This window comes from Ahaetulla prasina, chromosome 7, assembly GCF_028640845.1.
Source record: "Ahaetulla prasina isolate Xishuangbanna chromosome 7, ASM2864084v1, whole genome shotgun sequence".
Lineage (NCBI taxonomy): Eukaryota > Metazoa > Chordata > Lepidosauria > Squamata > Colubridae > Ahaetulla > Ahaetulla prasina.
The window spans coordinates 24,259,549-24,273,961 of NC_080545.1; the positions used below are offsets into that span (position 1 = coordinate 24,259,549).

At 34.3% G+C, this 14,413-nt stretch overlaps 1 protein-coding gene across 4 annotated transcripts in view; it reads right to left on the reverse strand.

Moving 5' to 3' along the window:
• Window positions 1–3,221: 3,221 nt before the first annotated feature.
• The window catches only part of MLC1 (modulator of VRAC current 1), a 71,354-nt gene continuing 60,162 nt past the window's right edge, over window positions 3,222–14,413 (reverse strand). For 3 of the 4 annotated variants that reach the window (XM_058190288.1, XM_058190286.1, XM_058190287.1), the window contains exons 5-13: window positions 13,003–13,056; window positions 12,810–12,911; window positions 11,090–11,191; window positions 9,356–9,427; window positions 9,156–9,272; window positions 7,800–7,856; window positions 6,501–6,623; window positions 4,902–5,069; window positions 3,223–3,769 (exon numbers count right to left, since the gene is read on the reverse strand). In XM_058190288.1, coding sequence (XP_058046271.1) covers window positions 3,695–3,769; window positions 4,902–5,069; window positions 6,501–6,623; window positions 7,800–7,856; window positions 9,156–9,272; window positions 9,356–9,427; window positions 11,090–11,191; window positions 12,810–12,911; window positions 13,003–13,056 — 870 coding nt within the window. In that variant the 3' untranslated portion in view covers window positions 3,223–3,694. Of the gene's footprint in view, window positions 3,770–4,901; window positions 5,070–6,500; window positions 6,624–7,799; window positions 7,857–9,155; window positions 9,273–9,355; window positions 9,428–11,089; window positions 11,192–12,809; window positions 12,912–13,002; window positions 13,057–14,413 lie in introns of all 4 variants that reach the window. The other variant, XM_058190289.1, reaches the window with a different exon arrangement.

Consider the following 14,413-nt stretch of genomic DNA (forward strand, 5'->3'; position numbering starts at 1 on the left):
TTTTTACCAATGTCTGTTAAGGGACAGTGATTCTATTACAGAAGCTTTCCAGTTACAGTTATTGTAACTGGAAAGGTATATTATTTAAGTTAATTATTAAACTTGTCTTCTGCAGTAGAATTTATATGAAACCTTCATTCTGCTTTCAAAGTTTTAATTCAGCATTTGAGATGAATTCATTACCACATAGAAATATTTTTGGAATGTCTGATACAAAAAACAATGACATTTCTACAGTTGCTTCTTTCATTTCCTGTAGGAGATTTATGATAGAACATAAAATAAAAAAGCTATGGTAAACCAGAACATGTTTTGATTTAGTTTATTTTTTTGTTAGTACATATTCAGGTCTTCATTATCAAATTCACGCACAGTACTAAATATTGATTTAAGAGACCTATGACCATATTTAAGAACATCGTCTACATTTACTCATGATTGATAAACATCAAGATTTTAATTTAAATTTTTTTTACACTTTGTATAGTATATATTATTTGATCATATTCTTCTGATCTCCAGGCCAAATTTGTCTGATACTACTGATGCCTTTAGCATTTTTTTCTCTATTGAACATACATATACAGCACACAAAACTCAACAGCAGGGTGTAATATGAACATTTGATCCCATTAATTACTGCTATTATTGCTACTGTTTAGAAAAATCAAATATACACAGCATTTTCTGTAATTAATTTTTAATTATTACAAAGTATAAAGTCCATCAGGCATCATTACTCTTTTTGCATAATTTAATTTACTGAAACCTGTATTTTCCAGTCCATTCCTGTGCAGTTTAGAGTTCTCATTATTATCAGCAAGGTCTTCTGTGATTTGAAAGTAGAATATGGACCACCTTTGTAGAAGGGCCACCTTTGCCAATTGATACTGCTTATCTTCTAAGGTCTTATCACACATTTCTTATCACTGGAGTTATGGGTGAATGGGACCCAGAATTACCTTTTTCAAGTGACTTTGAAGCCATGAAATAACTGGAGCATAAATTTGGTTGATACGCTTATCGCTTTCTTGGACATAATCCATTTTTAAATGTTCTTGAACTCATAAGAAACAACTACAGAACTGGAATAATAATAATGACTTAAGAAAAGATAAGAGCTGCTTGCAGAAATGACAGTGAAGAATATATAAAGTATGATGTTAAAGTATAAAGTTAAAAGTTTGTATAAAGATTACTAGAGAATTATAAAAAAGGTGAGAAAAGAGGGAAAGGAGAGTTATGAAATTTAATAAGCTAAGAAAATATGAAACTTTTAAGCATATGTAATTAAACTGAAACAACTCGAGATAAAACTTCTAATGTACAAATATAAGCATGAAACTTTTTGAGAAATGAGAAATGTTTATTCCTTTTTATCTTGCTCTTTTATTAAGAATAATGTTGAAATTGTTACTGAATAAGAAAAGAATGGTAATGAAGTTACAGATATGAATAGAATTTATTGAAATATGAAAGCACATTGATTTCTTTAAAGATCAAGAATGAAATAATAAGTGATGGTAGACCTTTTTGAAATTGAAAGGTGAGAACTAAATGGATGAGAGATTTTTGTAGACCTTTTTTTTTACTTTACTTTCTCTTTTTTAATATTGGTTTATGAAATAACAAGTGATGGGAGACCTTTTTGAAATTAAAAGGTGAGAATTAAATGTACGAGAGATTTTTTAGATACTACCTTGTTCTTTTTTTTTTTTGTTATTGGTTTGTTTTTGATAAAATTAGGGATAATTACTGTTTTGTTTTGTGAAATGTAAGGATTATAGATAGTGAGTACAAAGAATGAAAAGAAAGAAATTTGTGGTGGGAATATACATTTTTAATGAAGAAGGGAGGGACAAGAGACTCTAGAAAGAGTGCAGAGAAGAACAACCAAGATGATTAGGGGACTGGAGGATAAAACATATGAAGAACGGTTGCAGGAACTCGGTATGTCTAGTTTAATAAAAAGAAGGACTAGGGGAGACATGATAGCTGTGTTCCAGTATCTCAGGGGTTGCCACAAAGAAGAGGGAGTCGGGCTGTTCTCCAAAGCACCTGAGGGTAGAACAAGAAGCAATGGGTGGAAACTGATCAAGGAAAGAAGCAACTTAGAACTAAGGAGAAATTTCCTGACAGTTAGAACAATTAATAAGTGGAACGACTTGCCTGCAGAAGTTGTGAATGCTCCAACACTAGAAATTTTTAAGAAAACGTTGGATAACCATCTGTCTTGAGATGGTGTAGGGTTTCCTGCCTGGGCAGGGGGTTGGACTAGAAGGCCTCCAAGGTCCCTTCCAACTCTGTTGTTATTATTATATTATTATTATTAAGAAAGGAGACAAAAACGGTGGGGACTAGACTTGATTTAAATGTTATTTTCAGGATAGAGGGATAGAACAGATATTATGATAGAAATGTGGAAATAATAAAATTTTAAGAGGGAAAGGGAAATATATTGGATAAACCATACAATGAGGGGGTAAAAACTGAATTGTGTTTAATTATGTACCTGACCGATATCTTGTTCAAAAAATGATTTGTATGTGGTTTGTTTTCAAAAAATAAAAAATAAAATAAAGGATTTGGTACAGAAATGGATAATTAAGGTAAAAAACTCTGAACACTGAAACTGTTTCAGTTTTAAGCCCTCCAATCCCCCCCCTATAAAGTTGTGTAATATAAAATAAACAGTCTGGGAAAGAAGAAACATGTTACTACTTTAGAAACCATAAAAAGGAAATGGCTCATCTAAAAATATGGCTACGTCTCCACAGTCCCAATTCCCACTGACAATTGTGGCTGGATTTTTAAAATCGCGTTTGTTGGCTAAAGTAGAAACAAGTCATATTTCAAAATTGTCACTGTTTTTTTTAAAAAAAATCCTGGTTTCTTTAGCTGCTTCTGCCTTACATTCTTGGGCATTTATCAAAGTAGTATATTGAACACAAAAGTAAATCAAAAACATGAATCTCCATATACTCATCACACTAAACTGCAATCAATAACCACATGATTTCTGGATTTCTGCCCTAACCAAACATGACTATTCATTTTCTTCTTTTAATAGATTGTACTATGTCAAAATCACATTATGATTTTGTATAATCTATGAATGCAGGATTATATTCCTGTGATTAGATCTGCAAGTGACATTTATCAGAAATTGTGAAGCTTCTGCAATTTTAGTTAAAGCAACATCAATCCAATGACCAGAACCGACTTGCAATAAAGATTTTTATTTTATCCAAAAGTAAAAACAAGTTTAACTTTTAAAAAAAAATCAGCAAAAGATTAAGGGTAAAATGTATTTGTTACAAACTTGCATAAATTTTATAACAACCAAATACCAGCAATTGTATTAGTTTCTTGCAATAATGAAATTCATTGTTACTTGCACTAACTGTTCATATGGTCAAAATATTTAATTAACAATGGTACTGTTTAAAATCAGTTTGTAAATAAAGTCATTGAAATTAGGATGAGCTAAAATCAAATGTACTATTAGAACAATGTATTACTTTTAAAGGAAATTATTGTTTATTGATAATATTCTGCTGCAAGAATTGTTTTCGAGCCATTCTGGTCAATGGAGTCACTATGAAATTAATTGCTTTGCATTTAATACTACAGCTCTTGAAAACAAAGATTAATTAGCCCTAAAATCTTCCTGGTTTAGTTTCTCTAGTGCAGATTACTGAGCCATCTGCACTACAACAGCTTTCCAAGCTTTCTCTTTGTCAAAATCCTTCATGCTGTTATTGCAGACCTAAAATAAAAAAATAAAAAAAAATGTCAAGGAATGGAACACAGAACAAAATGCAGAAGAATCCGTAATAATAATGGATCATGATTTGGTGAATTAGATAAATCGATTACAAATTTCCTTTTCTACTATTTTCCTGAAAAAACCTTCTACTTGCTCTAATATTGAAGCATGTCAGCTTTTCTCCTGAGGGAAATTAAGGCAAATTTCAGGATGCCAATTCAATTTCTAAAATAGCACTTAAGGAGTGTTTTAAAATCCTGTTTCAAAAATCCTGTTTAAAACTGTTTCAAGCCTTCCGCTACATTAAAAAGATACAGAAGAAATCTAAGCAAAAGTCTGACTTATATTGTTTGATTCATAAATACATGTGGCAATAAGTGCACAGATATATTTATTTAGCTATGATACAAGTAGTGCCATTAGATATAATTGCATTTAACATTTTAAGGTATTATAATCCGTAAAAATCCATATATATACCAATAAGATGGCTTAACTTGTCATATTTACTTATGCAACATTTAGTATGTATGAAACTTTGCAAGCATAAATTAAGCAAGAGAAAATATTTCTGAATCAAGTGATTTAAAATTGGACAATATCAGAAAAACAAACAAAGTATAGTGGGGAGTATAGTAAGGTTCTTTATCTCTTTGTGCCATGGACCACTTTATGAGTCTGGTAGAAGCTATGAATCCCTTCTCAGAAAAATGTATTTAAATGTATAAAATAATTGTGAAAATAATGTTCATGGACTCCTTAAAATCAACACATGGACCTCAAGGGATTTAATGACTTAAGGGTACAAACTCCTGAAAGAGAGCGACAACAATATCAAGGGATGAATACGACCAAGCTCACAGCTATATGGCGGGGGGGGGGGGAGTGATGCTGTCTTAAGGAAACTAAAATTTAGGATTGATCTAAGAAACAGATTAAGTTGACTTTATTTCTGCTAGATATAGACATATGCATGTAAAAAAGAATGCTAGATGTAAAATATTCTGCACATTTTAATGAATAATTATGAAAAACTCTATATGGATACCAACATTCAACAATTTTGAGAGGAATAAGATTTAAATTATCAATAATATTCTGTTATGAAATTTAATCTGTAAATATTGCTCACCTCTGTTGTTTTGTATTCTTGTTTGTTTGTTAGTGGCCCTGCCCATAATGAATCATGAATTTTCATTTTTGCTTTAAAATTTACACACAGTATGACTGTCCCAGTTGTCAGAAAAGCTTGAACTAATAGCATCAGCATTAGAAGCAAGAGTAGCACATCATAAGACTGCTAAAAGTAACAGATATACAAAACAAGTTTCAATTATCTTAAACATTATGTACTTTTCTGTCTCAGAATGTTACTTTTGCCAGAGGCATTTTGGTTGATTGATTGGTTAGTAGTGCCTTTGAGTCAATATTGATTCTTAGTGACTGTCCGGACTAGTCGCTGCAGGGTTTTTTTATTATATTTTTGAAAGAGGTTTGCCCTTGTCTGCATCCTAAGATTGAGAGAGAGTAACTTGCCGAAGGTCCTCCAGCTGGCTTTGTGCTTAAGGCAGCTCTAAAATGTGCACTCTCCTAGTTTTTAGCCTAAAACTTTAACCCCTACATCAAAATGGCTGTGGATGGGCATAGTAGGCTCTAGCAGTTTTATAATATGGCAATTGAGATTCAAAGATCATTCATTTTTCAGTTCAGAATTTTCGTGTTTCTGAAGGCTAATTTAATATCTTTTGTTATCATTTCTTAGCAAGAGGTTTACTATGAAACACAAGCACTCATCAATATTTACATACTATAAACACACACATGCATATACATATATAAGCTGTTGAGTTGTTACATGTTAAATTGAACATTTAACTTGTCCTTTAGTTTGTTTTTGTAAACAAAAGAAGAGTTTCTGTCCTGTAGAAAAGAAAGGTCGTGGCTTATCTTTATTTGCTTACAGAATTCAGAATTCTGCAACACAGTGTTATAGTAAATTTAATCCAAGAAAGACAAATTAGGAGTAAATTTGTTCTTTTTAACAGGGTCATTAAAACCAGGATAATTAAGCTTTGGTGCAGGCAACACCCTTCCCTTTTTCTTTACCTGAACAAATACAGGTTTCATAGAGTAACATATTTAAAAATTTTGAATACACTTTTCTAATTTATTTCTTATCTCTGAAACATTTACATTGGACATCTGTGTTCGAAATACTAGCACATGTTACCACAGCTTGCAAGAAGAAACTTGTGAGTGATTGAAATTCTTTCCTGAAATGAATGTCTTTGGCAGTATGCAAATATGCGAGCAAATATTTTTCCTGTTGATAGGTAAATTGATTTCAATCAACTGATAAATATCTCTAAAACATTACAAAAACAATAAATTCACTAGTCTTGACTTGGTCTCCATCAGTTTCCCTAAATTCTGTGTTAACTGGTAGACCCATAGCCAACTATTTTCTGGTTAATTTAAATAAGTTTTCAACTTTTGTTTTTTATACTTCTGTCCCATTTGCTCCTAGCTCACATTTTCTAATTGTAATCTCAAAAATCCTTGTAATACACCATTTCTGTGAATTGCTACTTCTGTTCCAAAATGCTCTAAAATCACATTTGTTTTAATAAATTATAGAACTTCTTTCATTAGAAATCAGAATATTATGACCTATACACAATATTCATACAGGTTTATTGTGCGTTAATAGCTTAAAAAAGATAAAACATACTTGAACTGTTGGTGGATAATTTTTAATCATGTCCACAATGCGCATTATACTGAAAGACAAGTATCCTGAAGCTGTAAATAACAAGGGTGATGTAACACTGCTTATGGCAATAAGAACTTCCACCTAAATTAAAGATAAAATTGTGAAATATACAGTTTCAAAGAAAATATATCTATAATTGTGTGACTTTTTATATGTCATCAGAAGTGTTATACTATGATTTTTATTTGCATGAAGATTTTAACTAAGCTATATTCATAGAAAAATGATAGATGAATATTAAAAGTCAACAGATGAATTTTTCAGGTATTATATTAAAATGTATATTCAAAGCTGCTAAATATTCAAAGAAAAAGTGGCTGAAAACAAAAGTCAGGACTTAATACTAAGCTCAACTGAAGTTCGGACAGCAATCATTCAGTGGATGACAAGGAAGTACAGTAATATACATAGTGACAACTAGAACTTTACTTAGCTTGCAAGTTTGTACATATCTGGGCATGTAATGAATGCTGTTTTGCATATGCTATTAAATTATTTAAGGTGCCCCTGCTTTTAATATGTCAATGATGTCACAGCAAGGTAGGGGGAGGAATAAAACAAGTCAAATTGGCATTCAGGGCAGCCCAATCAAAATCCCACTCCTTCTGTATGTGCATCTACACTGCATACATATTCAAAGGAGCAGGGCTTCAATCAGGCTGTTGCAATTACCATTTTTTTGACAATTTCCTGCTAGCCTTTATGACAACAAAAATTACAGAAGAGGTGCATAATTAATAATGTAACAATGGAGTCATACAAAAGAACAGATTGAAAATAAAAATAATGAAGTTTGAAACTGTACATTGAATAAAAAACAACTGAAGCAAGTATTAAGATTTTAAATAGTTACAAGAAATGGAGACTGAAATGTTTGAAGATGAAAAGATATGAAACCATTTTATCCCACTAATCATATTTGGACAAACATATTGTTTAATTATATAAAATCCCGCTCAGCCATTTTTTTCAGAAATTCTTGTGAGATCACTTTCCACATGGGCTCAGTAATGGCTTATGAAATTAAAAAGATAACTTTTTGCTCAATGACAAGGAAGATCTCAAACAGTTCAGCAATACCTTTATTGGACCAATATGCATCTTATGATATCTCCTAAATAAAAAGTGTTTCCAGTTGGGCATTGTATGAAAACAGAAAATACACTTGAGATAAAAACCACCACTAAGAGTTTTTGGTTTAAAAGGATTTAGATGCTGTCATGTGTTATCATTTAATTATTTTAACAATGTACTCACCAAGCATTTGCTTGGATATTCAGCAGCAACATGACTTGCAATTGCACTGGGAAAACACTAAGAAAAGAAATAAATATGAGACCATGTTCAGAATATAAGAACCCCTGAAAGCTATATTTCAAGAGAATGGCAGATCCTTTTGAGATTTATATCCACAACTTTGGTTTTTCCCAAACAGCTCAGGGAAAAAATATCATGCCTAGTTGAATTTTTTCTACTCTTGACCTGGGATGAACTAAGAGCGAATCTTTGTTATAAAGACTGAAACCACTTCCAACAATAGATTGACCTCTATGCAAATGAAGGGTAATCCATTCTTAAAATCTTAAATTTCAACTAACTGCAGGTAGCTCTCAACTTACGACCGTTCGTTTGATGGTTTGGAATTTCGATGGCTTTGGAAAAGATGACTGCACCACCACCACCGTGGTCATGTGATCGTAATCTGGGTGCTTGATAACTTGTTCAAATGTACAACCAGTTGCCAAGTGCCCCATGATCATGTGACCATATCTGAAGTCTTCTCTGCTGGCTTTTTCCCCAGAAAGTCAATTGCGGAAGTCAGCAAGGAAGGTTGCAACCTGCTGCCATGTGCCAAGAGGACTCTCTCTCATCTCTGGGACTGGCTAATAGAGCTGCCTACTGAAGGGAACCAAATTCCTTTGAAAGGATATAGAAACAACCTCCATTCCTGCATCCTGCCATATGAGTTCACTTCCGCGTACGAAGGAGAGCTCAACTCCTTTGGTGAGGTACAGAAACAGAACTCAACTATTCAAGATCTGCACTGCATTTCTGCATCCCACCAAAGGAGCTCCCTTCCGTGCATGAATGAAGAAAAGGAAGCTGAACTTCTTCAGCAGGCAGCTCTTTCAGCCAGCCCCCAGAGACAGAGGGAACCAAAATCCAAGCATGGCAAGGCAATGCAGTGGGGTGCCTCAGGCAGGTGAAGGAGGCCGTGGAAGGCCCAGTGCAGGCCATACATGACTGTGTCTTTGCTCAAAAGCTGAAAATCCTGCTTGAATTTCTGTGTGGAAGATTTTCAGTTCCTGAGCCAACCCTCCCAGGTTCTCCCCCACCGCCTGAAGCACCCCAAACTGCTTACCTGGGGCACGAGTTTCAAGTAAATTAAAAATAGATAGAAACTGCCTACAAAGAATAAGGATCCCTTTTTATTACTTTGTTGGACACTGGGATGCAACCATGCCCTCAAATTCTATTTGAAGAGACAAGTTATTGGAAAATATTAAAAGTAACTTATAGATAGTATAAAAGCATATGACAGTAACTGTTCGTTGTTAATAATAGTTTGTAAAGAAAATAAAAATAAGCTATACTCAATTGAGTGCTACTTACAGCAACTAAGATCCAAAAAAAAGTGACTGAAAGGTAGGGGCCAGAAATCAGCACATCCATATTCAAGGCAATTATTCCTCCAAACACTGCAGAAATTCCAATAATTACTTCTACTACCTTAAAAAAAAAATAATATGATTGGCATTTGATTATAGTAACAAAGTCCTAGAAGATAGAGAAGGATAATACAATTTCCTTACCGAATAGGATTTTAGGATCCGTATTGGGAAGTTGATATTATTCAATGTGCTAGTAGTATCATAAATAATTGTCTAAAAGGGAAAAGATTATCAAAATAAGAAAGCAGTAGTATTAAACATTAACATATTACTGAAGCTATTGACAGATAGAATTATAATGTTAAGATTTTACCATATAGTATGTACATATTGAAAAAAGAGAATTAAAAATCACAACATTGTGTATATTCATGCTTTGTGGCAAATATGAACACGATCCGTTCTTCATCAACATCATCATCAATACATGAATAAAAATTGCACATATAGTCGTCAGAAGGCTCCAAGGAATGTTCAAATCAAACTGTTACGTTTTTTATGAAATATGCCTACTAATGGAAAATATTCCAAATATGATTGATATAGTCGTTTCTTTAAGGTTAGATGACTATTCAAAATCTAAAATCTCAGTCTTGAAAAAAAATGTGGGATAAAATTAGATACAAAACTGGATGTTCAGAAATGCTCCAGCCTAGGAAACTGTGAAACCTAGAGGAACACTATGGAGTTGGCTTTTATAACTTTATGTTGTCCCCCCCGCCCCAAATCTGACAGCAACTACTCCAAATCATTGCACAGCAAAAGAAACTGTTTCATAGCTACCTAATACTTCCCAATTGGCAGCCATTCCAGAAAGCTGAACTATTCTTCTCTGTTGAACACTAATAAGAATGCTTTTTTTTTTTCAAAAGATGTCTGACCTTCTTTCCCTGCCCTCCCCCTTCTCTTCCTCTACCCATTTTAAAATTGTAAATTTCAAGAAGCTATTGTTTTAATAAAGATTGCTATAAGCTACCTTAAGAACCCATTTGGCTTAACACTGAAGCAAGAATGTTTTAATGCAAGCATGTATTTTAGGTATTGCAAGCTATTGTATATAACATTCATAAACATGTTAGTAGAGTCAGTTAAAAAAATGCATACTGATACATTTTGCAAGAGATATCTCAATGCTCTGGGTTGAAGCTTTACATTTTTCCCGTTATAAAATACCGTAAGTGCCCTGCCTCACGTAAGGCACCTCTAAATTCACTCTTGATTGATAAAGTAAAAGATATGATTAATTCATATGATATGATTGTTCTACTGCAGAATTATGAGCAAAATACAGATCACAAACCCCTTATAATAGTTTCAGAATGCATTAAGTTATGTATCTATATATGCTACCATAACTACAGATGTTGCAAGTATTGTATTATGTGAGGTTTGAGATTCACAACAGTCATAACAAAATGATTAAGATAGGATGTTTCTTGTGTGGTTGAGACTTAACACTCAAGAATAATGCATTATTTCAAAAGAAAGAAGCAAGTTTCGGATCTTAAGGTCAGCCACATAGTTGTACACAAAAATATAATGCACATATAAAATATAGAAATTAGAGAAAATGAGGTTCATACATTTCTATAAGTTATATTTTAAAGAAAGTTTGATTTGTCAAAGAACAAGTTCCAATAGCATAGACAGAACAATATATTGACTTTTTTTTAATTAATAGGGAATATATTCTCCAAATTACTATGTACAAATAAACAAATTATTCTGATTTTTAAAAAAGGGGTATACAATATATGTTGAAACAAGGCAGAGTTGCTTCAGGCTAGATAGGCAGCATGCAAAATCAATATTTACACACACACACACACACACACACACACACACACACACACACACAGTAAAAGTCAGCCTTACTCTTTTTTTCCTGCAGCATTCCTCATTAGATCTAGCAGATATTATTACAGTAGTTGCCATGAAAACCTCTAGCAGAATCAGGAGAATCAGGTTGAAATTTATCTGTTGATAACATGTTTCAAATAATTTATATTAACATAAGTGTATTGATAAAATTATTGTTGTATATGTTTTAGCATAATAAAGGAGTCCAGCTGTTTTCAAAAGCATTATGCTATTTATCTGTTTATTTATTTATACATTGCTCCAGTTGCTGACAACTTTGAGGGGCATACATATCCATTATCTATAATTCAGGTTAAAATAGTAATAAAATTACAATTTAAAAAATCAAAGTATATCTACTTATGTGAACACCAGTAATGTTGATTACATTAGACAAATATTCCAAAGCTGGGGGGGGGGGGGAGAGAGAGAAAGATTTCAATATCTCAGTCCCCAAGGAATAAATAGCCAGGTTTTAATCTTTTCTAAAAACCAGTTGAATGGCAGAATTTAGATTTCTGGAGAATGGATCAGACAGAAACTGTGCTGTCTACCAGGGTCGATTTTTAAAATACGTTATCTTCCTTGAATCTTTACAGAGAAAGCAATATGGCTCAGGGACTCCATGAACTCATCTATCTCCTCAGGGACATAAGCACTGCTAAAAAAAGAGGTCTTTTTTATACCAGCCCCACAGAACTACAGAGCTCTGTGCATCTAGTGCAGAGGTGTCACACTAAATTTCACTGAGGGCCGCATCAGGGTTTTGTTTAACCTTGTGGGGAGGGCAGGTGTGTGTGTGGCCAGGGGGCGTGGCCAGCTCAGTGTCACTCATTGAGGCTCTGTTTTCATCTGCGGTGACTTCCTGCAGCCCTCTGCCAGTGAAAATAGAGCCTCCCAAACTCTGTTTTTGCTGGCAGAGGCTTTGGCGGGGCGGTCCCACAGTTTCCAGGGCAGGCCCACAGGCCAAATCTAAGCATCCTGTGTGCCAGATTCGGCCCATGGGCCTTGAGTTTGACACCCCTGATCTACTGCATCCAATTTGAATTGTAGAGAGATAAGATGATGGCATAAGGCCATTTGAGAAGAATCCATAAACTGTAGGGTTGGATATTAAACTAAATACATTGTTTTAAATGACTCTTGGTACTTTTATGCCTAATGAACAGAGTTCCCAAAGAATGTCCCAAAGACTCAAGTCTACTTTTGGCTTTTGGTAGGCAGGTTGATTTAAAATCAGAACTGGCAGAGGAGAAAAAGGAGCCTCTCAGAACTGGCAGAGGAGAAAAAGGAAGGTCTTAATATCAACCCATAATTTGCAAAACTATCATCAAAACCTCTAATGAGCATGAACACATATAATGTTATGAACCATCTTTCCTCACTGGTCCTCAGATACAAATCATAATTTACTATGTAGTAAAACAACCCTAGCCTATTAAATCATCTGCAAATAAAGTAATAAAAGTTTATACTTGACAAATAAATCAGATATTGAGCAGAAAGTCTGAGTTAGAAAATAGGTTAGTCATGCTTCAATATAATTGAAATGTATATGAAAAATTGCTTGAGTATCCTAACTTCAACTAATTTTAATGAAACATACAAGTGGATGCAACAATAAATTATATTCTATCTAGCCTTTATTTAATGATCACGCAATGCACAACAAATCTTTTGATATAACGCTTGATTGATTTGTTCAAATGTTCCATATTTGTTGTTTGCAACTCACATTTATTGCTGTAGGTGTTAAGACAAGCTTGCATCCAAACCAAACTAAACATGTTGTTGTAATTGCAAATGTTGAAACAAATAGAAACTGAAAATCAGGTATCTGTAAAAATGGTAAAAACATTATATTTCTTATTTAATTAAAATAATACATAAATAATAGGTTACTCAACTTTTTCAACTTAAAAACTTACCACATTAGCTTTGTTTCTGGCTATGGCAAAACTCACTGCTGCTGAGGGAATACACTAGGCCAAAAAAATTAAGAAAACAACTTAAAAAATAATATATTTTTCATGTTAGTGTGATACTTAATATGATAGAAAAATCAAGTTCCATTCCAACTACTGAAATCTTGTATCACTCATTTAAGTTGGGTGAGAACAATAATTAAATGAGATACCATCTTTAAAAAATATGCAAGGTTGTTTTAACAAAAAGTTTCGAATCAAAGATATAATTTAGATGTTCTTGTGGACTTTTGCACCTTAAAAATAAAGACAACCTCAAGACAAACTCATCTTCTAAGAGCTACATGGACACATCCTTGCAATGTTGTATTGTGCTTTACTCCAGGATATTTTTCAACATCCGGCCCAGCTTGTGACCCTAAGATTCTCTGGAGGTCTTCCAAAGCAGTCATAAACAGGACTGACTCTGCTTATCCTGACAACTCGAGTGCTGCCATCTGCTGAGATTTTACACATTATGTGATGATTTAGAGACTAGTGGTAAACACACACACACACACAGAGTGTGTCTGTGTGCATCTTTGCATATATTTACCCATGTTTCCCCAAAAATATGATTGGGACTTATTTTCTTTTGGGGCCCAAAATAAGCACTAGGGCTTATTTTCAGGGGGTGCCTTATTTTTTCCCCATGTACGGGAGGCCCAAGTCTTCTGCTTGCTGGCAGCGGGGCAGAAGGCCGAGTGACGCACTGGTGCCACAGCCACAAGGTGAGGTGGGGGTGTGGAGCTGTCCCACACGCCCTGCACCAGCTTACCTCAGGACCCTTGCAGGCAGACCATCCATGCCCTGACACCTGCCTCACAGCTGCAGCACAATCCCACCACTCAGCCTCCTGCTCTGTTGCGGCCGTGAACAAGCAGAAGTAGTGGGCTCCTGCTGTACACAGCTTCCAGTGCTGCTGCTGCAAGCAATTATCAGGTTGTGGATGACCGGGCTGCAGTGGCCTTGAGGTAAGCTGGTGCGGGGCGCATGAGCCAGCTCCACCCCATCTGCCTCGCCTCGTGGCTGCGGCACCGCAAGCAACCAGACAGCGTGGGTATGCCAGCTGTGCAGACTATTAAGTAGGGCTTATTTTGGGGGTAGGGCTTATATGAGGTGCACACATAAAACATGCTAGGTTTTGTTTTCTGGATAGGTCTTATTTTCGGGAAAACAGGGGTATGTTTGTTAGTTATCTGGGCTGCAAAAATCCATGTAATGATAGCAAGGAAATATTTATTTATTTATTTATTTATTTATTTATTTATTCGTACTTTTATACCGCCCTATCTCCCTAGGGACTCAGGGCGGTGTACAGCCATATAAAAACACATAAATATACAAAGTAAAACATTCATCTAAAAAACTTATT